Raw genomic sequence first — 18,412 nt, forward strand, 5'->3', positions numbered from 1 at the left:
TCCAGGAATTAATTGTTTTTCGTGTCATGTTAAACGAATTATTGGACAAATAAATAGTTCTTTTCTGACTCGATAAAAGCGCTGAAACTGGCCTGCATAAGCAAATTTAAACTCACTTCCCTCGAACTTCACTCGAACTTCAACACCACTCATTATAACAAAATATATAATACTCGAATAACCTAAAGGATATCAATATTTAGAATAAACAATAGGTGATCATTGCCACGGAGCTGGTTCTTCAGACCCTCCATTCCTTCGGCGAGCTTCGTATTTATCGCGGCCGTATGCCAAATCATCCATCTCATATACCTTGCCATCGAGACCCAAGTCGTTGACACGCTTGACGTTTCCTCCTCTTTGGGCTTGAGGCCTTCTCGTGGATCTTCAGAATGAGGTGAGAGCTGCTTGCAAATTAGTAAAGTATCCATGCGAGGGATTACAGTCCACCTACCGGCACGTTTCTGTTACAGTTCGCCGAGAGTCCCTCAGCATCATGATGGTGAGTAATTGTTTCCGTCTCAACATGAATCTGGCTCTTCTTCTGGTTTTGTGGGAACCACTGTCAGATACAATAGTTTAATTCACGTCGAAACTGGTTAATTGCTAAAGCATACCGATTGATGACGCCCTCCAACCACAACATTTATGCGACGGGCGCCATCTCCAGATCCACTAACAGGGGCGCTAACATGGTCACTTCCGGACGCTGCCATTTCACGTGTTGCTTCGCGTCTGAAAATAGGAGGGCATAAATCATCCGCGCGATATTCGCAGGCTCACTCACTTACATGTTAAGTGTGAACAAAAGTGAGTACGCATACAACCGTGGTGTTAGCATATTGAATGTTGCATGTACGTTTCCTGTTTTCTGTATTATCAGTTGCTAACAAATAGTAAACGTTTTGGGTCTGTATTCTCACCAGTTTGCGTTACCGACGTGATTACATCGCATATAGCTGATATTGCAGGAGGTAATGCTGCTTCAAAAGTAATCACGATCAGCCGATGAATGACAGAATCAGTGCTAATCCTGTGTTAGTATACCGTATATACACTTGAAAGATAAAACGGAGCCTACTGTGGATTGAAGCCCTTTTTAGAATTAACTAGATAGAAAAGAGTGACGATCGTGATAACAGAGTCGACAACTATCAAAGCAAAGTTCAACCGCTATCTATTTATAGTGGTCTCGTCCACTTACAAACTGTGCTAACAAGCATAGGAACAACAGCATAGGGTATTCGACCATGAGGGTATGGCTTAATATGATATTAACACCTGCGATTTTGGACATGAGTAACTGAGCTCACTAACGTTTTTCAGTCCTATTTCTAATCCAACTCCGAAACTGCAGCCCCAAGAGATAAACATAAAGAAGAATAAACCCAGAAGAAGCGAAAGTCTTCGACCGGAAAGTCGATAACACCTAAAAAAATTCTATGTTAGTTAATCCATGCTATATGTATCCATGAACAGCGCACCTGATGGCGAAATAGCACTGCGCAACGGCGCCAAGCGTCGCTCCAAGTATTGGCTCAGTCCAATCTTGCCAAGGCCAAGTGGCTGCTTCTCTCCAGTCCCCATATGTAATAACAAATTTGAACCATACAATTAAAAATGCTTGCACTGTTTTCAGTCTTTTTAGGCCAGCGTAAATCCAAGTTCTGTAGTACACCCTAGTTACTCACGTCGCACAAACCATCGTCGCCCAAACGATGGTTTGTATATACCAAGGATCCCTCTTGAAATGAGTACGGTAGAAATAGAATTGTTGAAGCAGAATACCCTGGTCGCCCATTGTCCAATAAATGTGTGTGAGAACATCAAACACCAACATACCGCAAACATAAAATCTAAGAGCGCGCCTAATAGCCATGGGCCCAGCATAACTCCTGGCCCATTTACGTACTCCCACTCCATATCAGTTGGTACGTATGTCTGGTTGACCAGCAAGTGACGATTAGGGCTGTTGATTTCGGCCATCGCTACGGCCCTGGCCTCGGTACGGTGGAAGCAGTTGGGAGGAGAGAAAGCCGTAGATCGTTCAAGAGATTTACGCGTAGCCTCCTTTTAGTATTGCACCACGTACCGCACCCCAAAATTAACCGCTAACAGCCCCACTTGAGCCTAATATCGCGATCAATCCAAGCACATGGCGATCGATCCCTAAACCGGAAGGCTCCGAGGCCCAAAACGTATGTTAGTATGTGAATAATTTGACTGAAGTCTCTTAAATGGTGCAAGCGGCCACCATTTGGTTGGCGAATCCTGAACAGCACATCGACGAGTTTCTCCGAAGCCCGGATGTAGCTACAATTTAGAAGAACGCATGCACTAGGTGGCTGCTAGACCGGACTTCTACGTTGACTGGTGCTAAAAGAATGGCATCGGTTCACAAAACTGTGAATCCGGATGTGCTAGATGCCATCTGCCGGTTAGCCGAAGTTTGAGCAACGGTGATGGAACTCCGAATTGGACTGTCGGTTTTTTGTTCTGCCGTAGCTAGCGACGTTTCAAGGGCGAAGGCTATATTACTTCCAAACATAGAGTGCGGTCCTAGCAAGCACCTGCAGGTGTATCAGAAAAATTTCAGGCGTAATTAATCCATAAAAGATGGATCAATAAATGCACATACCGTCCGCTTATCGGTGTTCTACTCATGTTAGGTATGCAGAATACAGTAGATTGTTGAGCTGAGTTTGTATGCTCAAACTCGTCACCTTCGCATAGTCAGGTGACTAGTTGGCCGTGCGGGAGTGTGGCGGGCTGATGGCCCCGCCTGAGGCAGAATCACCACATATCAAATGACAGAGTGACGGATCGACGTCTCACCACACGGCAATCGGTGCAAAGAAACTTGCAAATCAAACAAGTTACTACCTTAGTCTGCCATCAAGCTCTTGAAATCATACGGCGATGAATATATGCTCTTGCAGTCTCTTTCGGCGACAATGTTAGGATATCGCGTACTGGCGTCGGCATAATTCTATGTCAGGCTCGATCGTACGATCGGAGTTCGATCAATCTGCTTGACAAATATCGATCCGTCGATCGGCGGCATTTGCAAACTGTGAAAATGTTTAATTGCAACGGGTTTTCAAAGAGTGGAGGTACAACAATAAATGCCGACGCCTGGCACAATCCTAACAAGATTAAAGGCTACAAGTCCAATGTTCAAAGTAATGAAGTAGAAGGTTAAAGCGGGGTATCCTTTGACTATATGAAGGACAGAAAGGGTAATATGCAATGGATTTAGCACTTCCAAGTTGACTAAGGCTGTGTAAGGACTACTATTCAACGAATAGATGTATAAAAGCTTACATCGCGGGGAGATGGGCTTCCAGTAGACTTGTACGGCGACTGCCCTAGGCATTGAGCCACTGTGACCATCTTGTAGCCCTTAGCTTTGAACTGCTGGATAGCGTATGGAATAACATCGTTTCTGTATGTGAATTAGAGTCAACTATAAGCTCCTCCCAAACTGCTTATTTGGACTGACACTGTGGTCGCTGAAACATAACAAAATTCAGCATATGAGAACGAATTTTAAACTCAATTGAATGCTCACCGTAGGTTTCATGGTTCAGTGTTAAGACGTTGTTAGGGTTCTTAGACACCAGGTTCTTGTAGTCATTCTTTGACTGACTAGCCTTCATCCAACTCATTTATGGCAAACGTATCACCCAATAACGCTTGTGGACTCACCGATTTCCCAGCAGAATCGCCCGAGTCAAAATCCCAAATTACCACTTAAAGCCACACGCTCGGTCAGAATTCAAGCCGCATTCTCCGAGATGAAGCAGACGAACCTTTTTGCCCAAGAGATCCTGCAACTTCCCTTACTTCGTCATCATACTCACCGTACGGGGGTCTGAAAAGCTCGGTACATAGCTGAGCTATTGTAGTTATTAAACGTACTGACCGCATAAATGCAGGCTCTGCGCCTGTGATCTTCTTCAGCGCAGTGTTAATTCTGTTCATTTGTCAGTAATGCATAGCAGGTGACATGCGCTATATGTCATACTTGGTAAATTCGCTCTTAAGAGCAGACCCAGACAGCGAAGCCAAGTGAGCATGGGCCCATGTATGCGAAGCGACTTGGTGGCCTTTATCGAAAACATATTTAACAGCACCAGCGTTACTGCTATCGTAAATACAACCATCTTCAACAGTATTCAAGTTAGCGCCAGGTTTTTTCTTCGAATAAACAAGACACTGACAGTTGTTACCGTTAACAAACCAGGTTCCCTTGGCGCCATTGCTGTCCAACAAATCTACTAATTTACGAGTGTTGACATAAGGGCCATCGTCGAACCTGAAATTTGTTTGTCAACGTATCTGTCTAAAATACGTCGGGGGGCACATACGTGAGAGCAACAGTTCTGGACTGTGTACACTTGGTAATCACCGCTGCAGGTGCACGAATGGCAAGCTCAGGGGCATCGAGAGGAACAGCTGAAACACCTACGACGCCAAAGAGGGTCGCAGTAATAACGGCAAAATGCATAAAAGGCATACTGAGCCAAAGAGCTGAACCGAGCAACCGATAAAAGAAAGGGAGGGAAAGGAGACAGCGTACAAGACGAACCTAGCACAATTTATTTATAGGAGGTTCGTGATGGCCAAGACTCCCCCTTTTGGAATGGTCATGCGGTACCCAGACAGCACTGTCAGGACAGGACCCCAAAAGTACCGATTCAATTAATTCAGACCGACACCCATTGAGTAAAAAACTTGTCAAGATGCACCGAGCCGGCCACTCACAGTAAATTCGCGTGATCTACTTACTCGCTGGAAGCATGTTACGGCTTGGTTTAAATGTTAGCTCAAGATTCAAAGAACACAGATCCTGAATACAATACCAAAGACTCATCGAACTAGTTCCTAGACGATCACCTGGGGACTCGCAATTGGGGTCATGTCTCGGTTCGACGGGAGCATCGTCTCACCTGACGAGAACTTCACCAAATTAGTGGTCAAGGCGAGGTACACCTGGTCGCCTACGTCGTGGATTTTCATTTGGGATATGCCGAAGAGGTAAACGTGTCTGCACCGCACAGCTTCCCCTGGCGATTGTCTTGGCTGATTACATTTTTGGAAGTTGATGAACCTCAACATCGGTCTGTTCGTGTTCAAATACGGATCCAAACACGGCGGTCTGGGTACGATTTCATGCCATAGACAAATTAATCGCCCCATGGTTTTGGTAGGTAGATTGGCCCCGGACCAGGTATAATAAAATTTCACGCGCATATATGTAATATTAATCTAAATCACAAAGGATATTGTGTTTCATCTAAAGTCCTATCCCAGATCTAGAGAGTGTGATAATTCATAGATCCCCAGTAAGTAATTTCGTAAAGCTCGAAACAAAATAGCAGGATGCTTTGAAAGACGCATGCTTGCTAGCAAGTTCCTGTCGACTGTGATGATGTGTTAGGAAGTCCAAGAAGTGTTTTCGGAAAAAGCAAACATACCCCAGTGGGCTGGCCTTGTGATAGGTAAGGCGCCATTCCGACACATTCAGCAACGGTGACAAGTTTGTAATCCGCACTCTGGAGTGTCTGAATCATTTCATCGAGCAGCTCGTTGCTTAACAGACGTTAGTATGTACTTCGAGCCACATTATGTGACAAAAATGTAAACTTACGCAGTCGAGGCTAGTGAGTGGAGCAATAAGCGTCACAAAAATAAACATAAGTGCATTTGAAAGAAATAACGTACAATGAGTTTCATGGTTGAGTGTTAATACACTGCTGGGGGTCGAGGCTACCAAATTCCTGTATGCCTCTGCCGACTGGGCCGCCTAACTCAAAAGAATGACCACGAATCACCAGCGTACAAGTTGAAAATCCCCTTACCGATACCCCTGCAGTGTCACCAGAGTCAAAGTCCCACGTTACAACTAGCAAAATTTCAGAGAACGTCTAAGCTATGTAAACTTTTGTACTAACTAGTCTGCCCTAGTTTTCCTGCTACTTGTTGTGTGGTTTGACTGTATTCTCCATACGGAGGGCTAACACCATGTTAGAAAGAAATACTGAAGTTGAAGGAGATTCTCTTACCGTATAAAGGCAGGGAATGCTCCAGTAATGCTCACTATTGCATCATTTATTCTATTGGGACAGCTTAGTCTGTGTGTTCACTAAAGTGAGTTGAACCTACTTGGTTAGTTCGCCCTCTATTTGCGATGTTGAGAGAGAAGGAAGGTGTGGATGAGACCAAGTATGGGAAGCAATTTGATGACCTTGGTCGTACGCGTACTTGAGATTGCTCGGATTGTTCCCGGAATAGATGCAACCGACTATGAAGCTTAGCACAGTCGTTTTTTGGTCGGAAAGTAGCAATTAACTCACAGTTAATACCATTTACGAAGAACGTGCTGAAATATACCAATGGTTAACGAAAACGAGTTGTTGAAAAGCTCGCGCAGAAAATTGAACTCACCCCTTTGCTCCAGCTGCATCCAGTTTATCAACAATATTGCGCGTCCATAGGTATGGTCCATCATCAAACCTACGGAAAAGGGTCAGAATAGGACGATAGCATATGTCGGAGTCCATACGTGATAGCAGCAGTATTGGGGACACTGCAAGAGGTAATGACCTGTGCGCTAGCCTGACGATTGTACGGCCTAGCCTGTGCAACAGAGCCAAAAGCAATGAACAAGGCGAATACTTGAAAGGTTCCGCGCATAGTGTCCGATATTGGCATTAAAAATTGCAGAAAAATAAGTACCAAAGCAGGAGAGGGGAAGAGAAAATACACCGAGCTTACAAGGTCATGAAAAGACTGGTTATAAGAGCACTGACACGAGGCATATATCGTGGATTTCCCTTAACCGAAGATGCAAATAGGGACTGTATGGTTGCTATTAGTAGAAACAGTGGTAGATTGACGTAAATCGCACATTGCAACGGTTTCCCGAATTGTAGGTGGTCCGAACAAGGTACTCGGATCTGCACCTACTCCCAACTTCAGCTAAGGCTCTTTGTCCTAGGCGCTATTGATTAGCTAAGCGGAGCAAGCGCCAGTGGATGGTTTGTTGTCTGTCGCTTGTCACCCAACTTCGGCTCTAATAGTGTAAGTAGAGCGTACCGAGCTGTTTTTGTGCTGGGACTGGACTCACACACGATGATGCACGTAGAAGACACGCCATGGCAGACAAACGAAAAGCGCCGTCGCCTCCACCTTCGTCAGCGGCCCTTGTCAAACGGGCGCGTGGAGAAACACCGCCGCCAATGACCCAGATCGCCATCTCGGCTGGGGCAAGCGATCGAGAAAAGGCGCTGGTGAGGAACGTTCAGCGAACCAGTGGACTTGATGCTCCAATTGTCAGCTTAGCAGGGGCCCACTCTGTGAGTATCACTACGCATTTGGCTACTTTGCTTTGAACCCACAGTCCTTTCCAGGCAGAAATTATGAGCTGTCGATTTGATCCTACTGGTCAAAACATCGCAGCGTGCTCAGCAGACAGGACAATATGTAGGTGCATTAAATCCAAGAGTGTGCCATCCACTAACTCGCGCACTGCAGCATTTTGGCGGACGTATCCTCCAAACACGAACTATGGTCATCTCGGCCCCACATCTCCCATTCACAAAGGACCAATACTCGATTTGCAGTGGTCTTTGAATTCACCCCACATCTACACAGTCTCGGCGGACGGCACGCTTGCGTTTATAAACGTTACTACTGGAGAGCGAATTCGGCGTCTACGAGCTCACCGTGGCGTCGTCAATGCACTCGACCGGGCCTTGACTGGAGGCACCGAGTTAATCGCTACTGCTGGCGATGATGGATTTGTTCGCGTGTGGGACGTAGAAGAAGAGGGTCGTGATGCAGTGCAAGAATGGGAGATTGGGTGTCCCGTTACGGCCGTATGTTGGAGCGCAGACGCATCTCAATTATTTGCGGGCGCATTAGACAATGAAATTCACGTAAGATTTAAAACGGTTTCCTCCAATTGACGTTATACTCACTTGATTTGTTCTAGGTATACGACTTGCGCAAAAAACAAGAAGTATATACGCTCAAGGGACACACCGACACTATCGCTTCATTAGCACTTTCACCAAATGGCCAATTCTTATTGTCACCATCGTTTTCTTCGACTACACTCATCCATGACGTGCGTCCTTTTGCGACCGATGCTTCTCGAGTACACCGGATATTGCAAGGCGCTCCAGCCGGTTTCGAAAACACGCTCAGGCGTGCAGCGTGGAGCCGCGACGACGGCGGGCAGCGCGTAGCAGTGGGCGGTGCGGATAAAACCGTCACAGTCTGGGATTTTGAAAGTGGGCGTGTACTCTATAAGCTTCCTGGTCACAAGGGAACTGTCACCGCCGTCGACTTCCACCCTCGGGAACCTATAAGTAAGATTCTGTTTTTTTCCTGCTCTTGAGAAGCTATTCACTCATGTATTTTTCGCATCGCGCTGCACAGTTTTAACGGGTAGCAAAGACGCTACGTTGCTTCTGGGTGAACTCGAACGTTCTTTGGCCCTGTAAGAGTAGCCTGTGGTCAGACTGTTGTAGATAGCAAATCATGTCAAAATCACCACAACGTGCCGCCAATGCTCAGGTGGTGCAGTTCGCCGTTATTTGTCCCCGGTGCTCTGGAACTCGAACCGAGTGTCTACCATTCCAAACATCCTCGTCCAGTCGATCGTCTGGAGCTGGCGTGTTATGGCTAAATTCACGTTTTGTCCGCAAACCCAGCGCGATCCACTCGACGCCTGGAGATAAGATCCCAAAAGTCATCTCACGCCATGATGTACAGCACTCAACCTAGTTTAAAGTTCTGGACTCTACTGAAAGATAAGGGGAAAAAATGCACCTCAGACCACTGATGCGATTCCAAACAAATTGTCCAATTGAATACATCAAGAACGTTATGCAGGCGTTTCGTCACCAAGGTACTGCTCCAACAAGGCCCTTTTGCGCAGGGCGAGTAATACTCCTTCCATTTCTTCTTTACTCGGCATTTTGGGGTGTTGAAGATCTGCGGGGGACAGCACCGACAGCATAGGGGGGTGAATAATACTTGTGGAGTCTGTATTGTTGCCGTCGCCCTCCGTCATTGCAGTATCACCGCCCGTCTGAGATAGTTGCGCCATTATTTTTGACAATGGGATGGGGTCTGGGCGAGGAATCTTGGGGGCTTGTGAGTCGTCGGGAAGTTCAAGGGAGGTCTTGAGGTTCTGATAAGCACTTTCCCACTCTAATGCCAAATTATAATCAATCAATATCTTCAGATTGGTGTGAACTATGCCATATAAAAAGTGGACTGACCTGCTCTCTCGGATTCAATCTCATATTGTAACAGCTCTTCATCATCTTCGTCATGGTCACCAAAGTATGCAGGCCCCTGATCGAGGAACTTTTTGTAATGTGCAAGCACACGGTTTTCCTCGTCCTCTTTCTCGGCTGGACTCGGTCTTAGTAAGGCGTAAGCTAATAACAGGTGAGGAACGAACTGTTTTTCTGGAAAAGCTCCTTTACACCTGGAAGCTCCTTTGCACGCCCAAAATACCTGCATGCGTTTATCAGTAAAACAACCAAGCTCCTTTTGAAAGGACGCACTTGTAACCACGTGTACCAGGAACTTCCTTTCCGTCCTCATCCAACATTGGCACATTCCGCCGGTAGTTCGCACCTCCAAGCGCAACTATTTGGTTTTCCCAGTGTCGTTTTTCTCGCATTAATTTGTTGATCTCATCGTTCAGGTCTCGTACCTCGTAGTCAGTTAGACCGGCTGATTAATTCCAGGGGTATTACCACACTCAGTGTTACAATCACAAAAGAGGGAGAACAACCAACGTACCATCCTGTATCTTAGAGACCTTGCGGGAAATCTCTCGGAGAATCTCTCCACGCCAGCGCTCGCAGTCGCGCAAGCTTTTACACGCGCTAGCCATTCGAGGTCGTTTGTCCCCCTTTTGCGCCAGGCCCAACTCGGCGGCTTGCGCCTCACGGAAGCGGTATAACATAGACCTGCACAAATAATATAAATAGGCGTCATTTCAGAATAACAGAATTACTAACTGTGCCTTCTCCTCATTACGTGCCTTGATGAAAAGTACAAGGTTAGATCATATGTTTTCAACTGTGGGGATACTCACCATTTTACGACTATGGTAGTTGACTTGACAAAGATGTGGAGGTGGTGGCTGTGCTGATGCACCAGAACCCGCGGCCAAACTTGCGGAACTCAACCATCACTGGGGCTGGAAAGTATAAATGACATCGACTCATGTCGCTATGCTAGTGGTTTCCTCTCTCCTATCATGCCTGATCTCTCATCTTTGCCTGCTGAGATAACACTCCAAATCGTCCGATATATGTTTCAGGTGGACGATCGGCCCGATACGACGCATGTTAGCTCTGGTCGCCAAATAGATTACATAGAACCCAAACCACGATGGAGTGAGATCAATGGTGTAATGTGCGCAAGTCATTCGTTGAGACAATACACTCTTGAACTCTGGTTTTCACTCCTTGTCCTCCGGAAAACATCTGACCTGACAGAGGGAATGAGACTATTCCCCAACCTACCATCTTGGGTCCAGTAAGCGCTGCCTAACTTTATCAATGATTTCAGCCTTATTTCTAGTTCATAGTCGACTTATCGTAACCGTATCTTCCAGTTGGGGTATAACGGATCTTGCAGCTTTTGCCTACTTTCAGCAACTTAGATACATCACTTTCGCGGAACACAACGACAGCTTTCCCTCTCAGGGTGCTTTTTCCTACTGGAAGCACTTCAGCGAATCCCAAGAGGGAAGCTTACCCATCTTTCATGCTCATTCGCGGATGTCGCATACTTACGATCCACCTGGCCATACTTCGGGGAATTTCCGCAACTCCAGGAGCTCCGCCTTCGAGTATGCAACCCAACATCTTGCTCGCGACGCCCGAGACTAACCCGACTTGCTATGGCTGATGTGCGCATGCCACTACTTGAGGAAGGGGACACCGTGAGTTTACCCCTATCACGGATGACCTGAAAAGGTCAAACTGATGCTCCATACTTTTATTGACACTCCCTGATACAGCAACCAATGACCCAAGCGCTGGCCGGATTTCCCAAACTCCATGCGCTCTACATCGGCGTTTTCACAATTTCACAAGGCTCGTTCTTACTTCATTGGGGACTCCACGAGTCGGCTCGTCGGAATAATCCGCATTACGATCCTTGGGCATCAGACTGTATGCAATGCCGCACTGATGCTTTGCCCGAGGCACTTCGGCGGGCAGAGGCCGCTTCAATGTCGCTGGCAAAGGCGGCACCTTCGTTGAAACACGTCGAATGGCTGTCTTGGTTTGCGCCCATGAAGGAGGGTACTCTGGCATTTGACGTAACTCGAGACAAATCCGCCGATCTGATTACTGTAAATTCTGTTTTGTACATGCTTTAGTGTATGATAACCGATGTATCAAATATAGCATCATTTATGACTTTGCCTGGGATGAATGAGCTTTTTGGTATTTCTCCGAGATTCTTCCCCAGTTTAGAGTTACGGTATCCGTAATAATACCTAATGCTTTGGGTTGTCGCTTGGATAATGGTCTTACATTTAAATATAATTACAACAGACATGCAACACGGAGAATCCTCGCAATATCCCAAAATACGCAGGGTAAAGTGAAGGGCTTTGTGAAAAAGAGATCCAAGTATCCACGCACGCTCATGCGTGCGGAGTTAGAAACATCTCATCCCGAAGACTGAGAAAAACACACGACTCAATACTGTCGACCTAATAATGCATGTGGGGAAGGACGAACCTTGATAGCTTCTGTAGTGCTGCTTGGGGGTACACCTTGGGATGGCTGGTTGACATTGTTGGTACTCATGCCTTTGGATATCGCAGCTAATGCGCGCGACTCCCATTGTACTGGACCAACACCTCCTCTTGAGCCTGAGCCTGCACCGCTCTCGCCGTGGCCCGCCCGAGAGCCCTCGCCGGCCATGACCGCCGAAGTGAGCTCAGCATTTGTGGTGGGATGTGGGGTGGGATGAACCGCTGCTTGAGTATGACCAGGGTTGTGCGAAAGAGTCGCAGGGTGTTCGATCGAGCTGCGAGCTGAAGAGAGAGAAGGGGATGACGAAGAAGTTGCCTTTTCAGGCGGGGGCGAGTACTGAAATGTTATGAGATTCGATACCTGAGCCATCAACTAGTTAGCCCACCTTGGTCTCTTTACGTTTTCTATATCGATCCCTGAAGATCTTAAATAATACAAAGAGAATAACCAATAGGATTATACCTAACGATTACAGCTCAACACCAGAGCTGAAGGGCGATGGTCTCACTTACCTCCAATCACGGCCAAAATTATTTTGGCAGTCTTGCTAAGTGGACCAGAGGAAGAGCGAGATCCATTATTCCTCGATGAAGTCCATCCAGAACCTGGAAGAAACAGTTCACCTTCAGTTCGACTTGAAGGCTTGAAATGAGCCTATAAAATTACCCTTCTTGCCCCCACCGGTACTTGAGGACCCGCCCGAGCTACTGGATGAACCCCCAGATGAACTCCCGGATGAGCCTCCGGATGAGCCCCCCGAGCCTCTTGTTCCACCACTAGAGCCACCTCGTGTCCCCCCTGATCCTCCAGCCGGTAGAGCAGCAACTAACGAGCAGAGCTCCAATAAGAGAAATATACTAATCGACATACGAGAACCGGGGGGAGGGTGGTTGATTAAGCTTTTTTCCAGCCTTGTTTTATATAGGCAAGGCACCCAACAGAGTTATTCATGCACAGGTTGCTTGTTTCGTACTAGAATTGGTTCCTGCCAAGCATCCTCGGTTTGACATATTTCAAACTCAGTGGGTGTGGGCCCATGTCTTACTCGGAGAGAGTATAGCCACATCAAAGATGTCGCACACGTGACTTTATTATTCTGCCTCCACCCACCATGCCACCGACGCAGTCGCATGATGTTATGAGGACCTATCGGGCCAGAAAGGACGAAGCTCGCATTGCAGTCAACTCCAAGTATCATATATTAGGATTTATATCCTCAGGGACATACGGTCGTGTTTACAAGGCTCAGGCAAAAGACACCAACGGTACTATTGTGGTCACCGGTCCTTCAGCGGGCGTGTATGCTATAAAGAAATTCAAGCCAGATAAGGAAGGAGAAGTGGTCACATACACAGGAATCAGCCAAAGTGCCTGTCGCGAGATTGCGGTGCGTTAAATGCTTTTCCATGGTTTAGTGTCTGCGCCAATGATGCTTACCCAGGTCTTAGCTTACAAGGGAAATGCGACATGAAAATGTCATAGTGCTTCGCGAAGTAATGTTGGAAGACAAATCCATATTCATGGTCTTTGAGTATGCTGAACACGATTTTTTGGTATGAACCATGTCGTTCGCTGCATGCCCAACCTGACATCCTCCTCAGCAAATCATCCATCACCATTCACAGACGTTGCATCAAGCAATACTATTACCAATATTGAAGTCGTTCATGTATCAACTACTTAATGGACTATTGTACCTACACAACTCTCACATCATGCATCGTGACCTCAAGCCTGCCAACATCCTCGTTACTGCTGCGCGGCCAATGCCTGCCACATCTACAGGCAGTGCGGTACCAATCACACAAGGTGGTGTTGTCAAAATAGGTGACCTGGGACTAGCCCGGTTATGTCGATCGCCGCTTCAACCATTACTCTCGGGCGACAAAGTTGTGGTCACTATCTGGTATCGTGCCCCGGAGCTTTTGCTTGGGGCCCGCCATTACACCAAAGCGATTGATTGCTGGGCGGTGGGATGTATATTCGCGGAGCTATTGGCACTTCGACCCATCTTTAAAGGGGAAGAAGCCAAACTAGACGCGAAGAAAAACGTGCCCTTTCAACGCGATCAACTTACCAAGATATTCGATGTGCTTGGAACGCCTACAGGTTGGCAGATTGTTCAAGTTTTTGTTTAAAAGAAACTAATTTCCATTCATAGAGCAAAATTGGCCTGGGCTTACCTCAATGCCTGAGTACAAGAACTTCATAACTTGCGACCGGTACGTTTTAAACACGACGACTTGGTCAATCTTCTCTGACTTTCTAATATAGTCAAGAGAATAAGCTTTCCCAATGGTACCGGCAAAGATCTCGTAACCTTGACTGTGGGTATGATCTTATGTGCCAGCTGTTTGAGTACGATCCTGCACGACGATTGGATGCTCGGGGCGCCTTGTCCCATTGGTGGTTCCAGGAAGAACCTGTTCCAACTGTGAAGTAAGCACCAATCCCTAAAACACTACACCGCCTGACTCGTGACACTCGTAGCGCATTTGCTCACCTTCCTGATGGAGTCTCATATCCGCTCCGTCGTGTCACCCAAGATGAAGCCCCTTTAACGAATGCACCACCGGCACTTACGGCCGGGCATGTTGCTGATTCCAGACCGGGAAGTAGCTCTTACTTAATCAGCAGGATGACTGGGGCTGCCGGCCAAGTTCCCGGTCATCAGCCACCCAGAAAGAAGAGTCGCATGGAGTGATGCTCTTGTTTCAACACCCCGATCACCCATTTGTAACATACACCTGATAATATTTGATGATCTGATAATACTATAATACATGAATAGGGAATCAAAGCGATTGCATAGGTTATAGAGAAATTAGATATGAAAGGACTAATTGCGCTGGGTATACATTATATTGAGTTATCTTAGTTCCCAGGAGGCTTGGCACCTTCCTCATGACCAAGCCTCATTGCCATCCCGGTCATTAGGGCATTGGTCGTAGGGTTTCCGGTAACTCCACCAGTCTCACAAGGCACGAACACTGCTCGAGGACCAAACGCCTTTACGCGCTCGACGTCCACACGACGAACCTCCATCTCACGTGCAAAGGGGTCTTCGACACGTGAGTCTGCATTGGATCGAGCAGCAATCGCGTCAGCCTCTGCTTTCGCCTGCAGTTTGATTGCCGCAGCTTGTGCTTCTGCGGCAATGATAACCGCTTCTGCTTCCGCTTTAGCAGCGGTAGTTGTGGCGTAAGCAAGTGCTTCTGCTTCGGTCTGGATTGTGAAATCCAAGTTAGGCCATACATATAGCCACAAAATTAGGTTGCATACCTTTCGAGCTTGAGCCTTGACCTGTGCGACTTGAAGAGCACCTTGTTCTTGTTTAACCTTGTTGGAGTTTTCCCTGTCAACATTCGCAGCCTCAACCTGAGCTTGCAATGCGCGGGTGGTCAGCTTGTCCATAGTGGAGGCGATATCGCCTTTGAATTGGCGGTCAATAACAGCTATTGAGAATGTGAGCGGGTTGAAAATTATCTACTTTAGTAGTTAAGCTTACCAAGGTCCTTGAGCAGGATCCCGTACTCCAGAGCCGCGATATGCAAATCGTCCATTGCGCGGGTACGAAGAGCGTCCAAGAAGGGCGAAGAAGGGTCCGTTGGATCCTCCATATGATCGGAGCCAACTGTACGTTGCTTGACCATCGATGAATAATCCACTGTAAGAATGTTAGCCGATGGAGCATCCTATTGATCATAAAACGCACAATGGGCGACAATCTGTGTAAGAATTGATTGAGCTTTATCACGGAGGGCTTCGTATGGGCTATTGTAGCCATGAGTAGTAAGCTAATTCAGGCAATTTGAACACGAGGCCAAAAACGATATCCTTGAGAGCATACCTTCAGGGGCTCCAGAAGTTGCCACTTCATATAAATAGTCAAACTGACGGGTACTTGGTCGCGAGTGTAAATATCTAGCAAGGCAAATGTTAACTCCACGACTCTCGCAGCGATCGTGCAACTAGCTCACCCTTCGTGGGCATCTCAATCTGGTTTTCTCCACAAGTAAACAGCCCGCGCAACTTGACATTCGGGATAGTGATACAGTGCTGTCCGGCAGGGACTTGCTCCATTTCGTCTCCGCGCTGGAGTACGGCGACGTTGTTCGCAGGTATATCCAAAAATCCTGCTACCGCATAATTGGAAGCGTTGCCCCCAATTTGGGACGGCATGGTAACTTCCTGCATCCAACCAAGGGTTGCACCAGTCACTTTGTCTTTTACATGTTTCGTCAAATGGGTTTGGTCGACGACTTCAAGCACATCGTAGGTTCCTTGAACGGCAAAGGCAGCAAACCCTCCCTCGCTCACAATGAAAATGCGATTCTGGGGGTCCGAGACGACAGCAACCTGATTCAAAGAGACCTGAACGACTGTGAGACCTTGGAAGAACAGAGTGGTGTCGGACACTCCTCGGGTTCCTTTCCAAGTCCGTGCCCACCAATTGCTGTAAGATAGCGGTCAGTCTACTTAGAATTGGGTCGAATAGCAAAGCTTCTATACCGGAACGGGAAGGGCGGGTAAGTTCCAGGCTGTGTAAGTATCTTGGGTAGTCCAGCATGGCTAAAAAGGCATCAATAACAATGTCCTTTACTGAATCACACAGTACTCACTTTACAACTCCAATTTCTCCTGGATTGACTTCTTCGCCCATAAACCCCAACCACTCTGTCGGCTTCTTGCGGCTGAGTAACCGAGGTCGACCGGAGGCTTGAAGCTGATTATCGAGTTCCGTGAGTGCTCCGATGAGGCCATCTTCGCCTATCCTAACACAGAACGGTCGCTTAGTCGCAAAATAGTCTTCTGAATGAACAAACGTCGGTGTAGTATTATTTCCACCAATCTTGGTACTACGTCGATAGGCGTTCTCATCGAGAATATCAGCCTTCTCTTTGCCTTTGTGACTTATAGATGAGGTGACAGCATCGTTTACGACCGTCGCGTCGATATCGTTGTGTCTATATTGTGCCATTGAGGGTATGGGGGATCGTGGAGCGATGCGTTGTTGGTGAGTTCAGTAGCCGGAATTTATAGCAACGAGTCACACGTTTATCAGACAACAATGGTCAGGTGTCCGTGATGACGTTATGGTTGAACCAATTTTGGATTTGCGCCGCAAGGGTAGAGTCACAGCTTAGGCGTAATGGTCTATTGTCAAATTGAATTGGGTGTTAATGCCTTACAATGGCTATGCCGACAGTCCAGTGTTCGGTCAGGTACAGAAATAAGCGCCCGTCACCGATGTCGAATGGGCTTTGTCTTTTGCGAACTCGGAATATTCTCTAGCAGACCGCTCCACCCCGGCAACAAAGAACCTGGTCATCGCAGTAGCAAGCCGAGTGTGAACATGACAAACAATATATCACAGGATGAACGGTGTAGATCATGCAATGATTGACGTTAGTCTGGTTTGGAAGATTCAGTGAATCCATGGAAAGTAAGTCATAATGATCATGACTATCTTGAGGGACCTCTGACGGAATAAGTTGTTGATCAAATTGACAAACACAAACAAAGTATAGAATCAACGCAACCAAGTGTTGGCATCTCGGTTTACGATGCACCTCGCGAGTGTGTAGCATGAGTTGATTTGATCTATACCACTGTCGACATACAATGGAATTCTCCTATGTCCAGTCGCGCAATCAAGAATTTAAATTGACTAGTCAGTCATAACTTTCCTATTCTCATGTTCGCCAGGGGCATCTTTGTATGCGTCCCACTCGCAACCAATGTGTTATTTGAAGTATCCCAAATCTATGGAGGAGACATATCTTAGTTGGGAAGCACTATTCTATACCGGAGATAAATGTGCTAACCTCACAACGGATAGTTCCAGCTCTGCCTCCTAGCACGATCGTTTCCGAAACAATCCTCAGGGTAGTTCCGCTATAACATATCTATGATTTCTCCATCATGGTACTGTATCAATATCAAATACTTACGAACGAGCAGGAGCATGATATAGAACATTCAAAGCTTGACTGACGGATACCTTTCCCCACCACTCTTCAGGATTATTAACGCCTTGAGGCGCAATCGCTATTGCTATTGAAGAGCATCTAAAGACACGTGGGCATCATGGTTTAGTATTCTACCACAAAGTGGTCAAAAACGCAGGAACTTACACGTCAATTAGATAGCTGAAAATGTGGTACGGTTAGTTTTCTTAAATACGCAAAACAGGGCCCAACAACGTACGCGGTACAACCTCCGTGGAGAGTTCCAAGCAAATTAAGCATATCTACCGAATATGGAATTAGTTTATAATTATGGGAACGTGGACCCAAAGCGAGCACTGACCATCTTCCAGGCTGATCTCACACACCACAATGGCCTGGCTCTTTTTGTTTATCATAGGGCCAACGCTAACCTCTAGTAGCTTCAGTCTTTGTCCCACGGAATAAGCAAAGTGATCCTTCAGACTTGAGTAAAAGTCCAACACGCCAATACACATTTGCTTTTGGTCGTCTGGCGCATTCCCCTTAATGTCATCTAAAGTTACGCCGCTAGTCATTTCTAGTGAGCAGTGGTATACGTAAACGGACTATGGGCTCGGCCTGGGTGGTGTAACACAGGTTCTTATGAAGGTTGGG

General features: G+C 46.8%; 9 protein-coding genes across 9 annotated transcripts; 3 read left to right on the forward strand and 6 right to left on the reverse strand.

Moving 5' to 3' along the window:
* Positions 1-182: 182 nt before the first annotated feature.
* Positions 183-4,519, reverse strand: RhiXN_04052 (chitin deacetylase; the record flags this gene model as incomplete). The annotated part of the gene is made up of 20 exons (XM_043323869.1): positions 183-404; positions 455-562; positions 618-735; positions 792-864; positions 924-1,027; positions 1,082-1,151; positions 1,205-1,262; positions 1,318-1,429; positions 1,485-1,640; positions 1,692-1,789; positions 1,843-2,070; positions 3,325-3,445; positions 3,503-3,512; positions 3,572-3,653; positions 3,709-3,752; positions 3,813-3,874; positions 3,926-3,976; positions 4,028-4,166; positions 4,224-4,318; positions 4,371-4,519. The coding sequence occupies 20 exons, from the start codon at positions 4,517-4,519 to the stop codon at positions 183-185; spliced, it is 2,100 nt and encodes a 699-aa protein (XP_043176288.1).
* Positions 4,520-5,408: 889 nt separating this feature from the next.
* RhiXN_04053 (chitin deacetylase) lies at positions 5,409-6,699 on the reverse strand (the record flags this gene model as incomplete). Its single annotated transcript, XM_043323870.1, has 11 exons — positions 5,409-5,426; positions 5,481-5,595; positions 5,654-5,663; positions 5,728-5,809; positions 5,865-5,908; positions 5,958-6,019; positions 6,069-6,119; positions 6,169-6,307; positions 6,360-6,385; positions 6,451-6,519; positions 6,569-6,699. The coding sequence occupies 11 exons, from the start codon at positions 6,697-6,699 to the stop codon at positions 5,409-5,411; spliced, it is 747 nt and encodes a 248-aa protein (XP_043176289.1).
* Positions 6,700-7,160: 461 nt separating this feature from the next.
* Positions 7,161-8,513, forward strand: RhiXN_04054 (U5 snRNP complex subunit; the record flags this gene model as incomplete). The annotated part of the gene is made up of 5 exons (XM_043323871.1): positions 7,161-7,361; positions 7,416-7,488; positions 7,540-7,943; positions 8,000-8,378; positions 8,449-8,513. 5 exons carry the CDS (start codon positions 7,161-7,163, stop codon positions 8,511-8,513), a joined length of 1,122 nt encoding a protein of 373 aa, XP_043176290.1.
* A 383-nt stretch (positions 8,514-8,896) lies between these two features.
* On the reverse strand, positions 8,897-10,129 carry RhiXN_04055 (pre-mRNA-splicing factor ISY1; the record flags this gene model as incomplete). Its single annotated transcript, XM_043323872.1, has 7 exons — positions 8,897-9,225; positions 9,297-9,431; positions 9,482-9,537; positions 9,588-9,759; positions 9,829-9,998; positions 10,050-10,072; positions 10,127-10,129. 7 exons carry the CDS (start codon positions 10,127-10,129, stop codon positions 8,897-8,899), a joined length of 888 nt encoding a protein of 295 aa, XP_043176291.1.
* Positions 10,130-10,939: 810 nt separating this feature from the next.
* On the forward strand, positions 10,940-11,422 carry RhiXN_04056 (uncharacterized protein; the record flags this gene model as incomplete). The annotated part of the gene is made up of 2 exons (XM_043323873.1): positions 10,940-10,981; positions 11,060-11,422. 2 exons carry the CDS (start codon positions 10,940-10,942, stop codon positions 11,420-11,422), a joined length of 405 nt encoding a protein of 134 aa, XP_043176292.1.
* Positions 11,423-11,747: 325 nt separating this feature from the next.
* RhiXN_04057 (uncharacterized protein) lies at positions 11,748-12,675 on the reverse strand (the record flags this gene model as incomplete). The annotated part of the gene is made up of 4 exons (XM_043323874.1): positions 11,748-12,143; positions 12,193-12,269; positions 12,320-12,412; positions 12,474-12,675. 4 exons carry the CDS (start codon positions 12,673-12,675, stop codon positions 11,748-11,750), a joined length of 768 nt encoding a protein of 255 aa, XP_043176293.1.
* A 243-nt stretch (positions 12,676-12,918) lies between these two features.
* On the forward strand, positions 12,919-14,511 carry RhiXN_04058 (kinase domain protein; the record flags this gene model as incomplete). Its single annotated transcript, XM_043323875.1, has 6 exons — positions 12,919-13,194; positions 13,256-13,360; positions 13,409-13,916; positions 13,969-14,029; positions 14,082-14,246; positions 14,298-14,511. The coding sequence occupies 6 exons, from the start codon at positions 12,919-12,921 to the stop codon at positions 14,509-14,511; spliced, it is 1,329 nt and encodes a 442-aa protein (XP_043176294.1).
* Positions 14,512-14,681: 170 nt separating this feature from the next.
* Positions 14,682-16,788, reverse strand: RhiXN_04059 (SPFH domain / Band 7 family; the record flags this gene model as incomplete). Its single annotated transcript, XM_043323876.1, has 8 exons — positions 14,682-15,032; positions 15,090-15,262; positions 15,316-15,474; positions 15,523-15,604; positions 15,658-15,731; positions 15,788-16,263; positions 16,320-16,379; positions 16,430-16,788. 8 exons carry the CDS (start codon positions 16,786-16,788, stop codon positions 14,682-14,684), a joined length of 1,734 nt encoding a protein of 577 aa, XP_043176295.1.
* A 698-nt stretch (positions 16,789-17,486) lies between these two features.
* On the reverse strand, positions 17,487-18,333 carry RhiXN_04060 (thioesterase superfamily protein; the record flags this gene model as incomplete). The annotated part of the gene is made up of 6 exons (XM_043323877.1): positions 17,487-17,573; positions 17,636-17,705; positions 17,762-17,878; positions 17,945-17,959; positions 18,018-18,060; positions 18,120-18,333. The coding sequence occupies 6 exons, from the start codon at positions 18,331-18,333 to the stop codon at positions 17,487-17,489; spliced, it is 546 nt and encodes a 181-aa protein (XP_043176296.1).
* Between the last annotated feature and the right edge of the window lie 79 nt (positions 18,334-18,412).

Source organism: Rhizoctonia solani, chromosome 1 (assembly GCF_016906535.1).
Source record: "Rhizoctonia solani chromosome 1, complete sequence".
Taxonomy (NCBI): domain Eukaryota; kingdom Fungi; phylum Basidiomycota; class Agaricomycetes; order Cantharellales; family Ceratobasidiaceae; genus Rhizoctonia; species Rhizoctonia solani.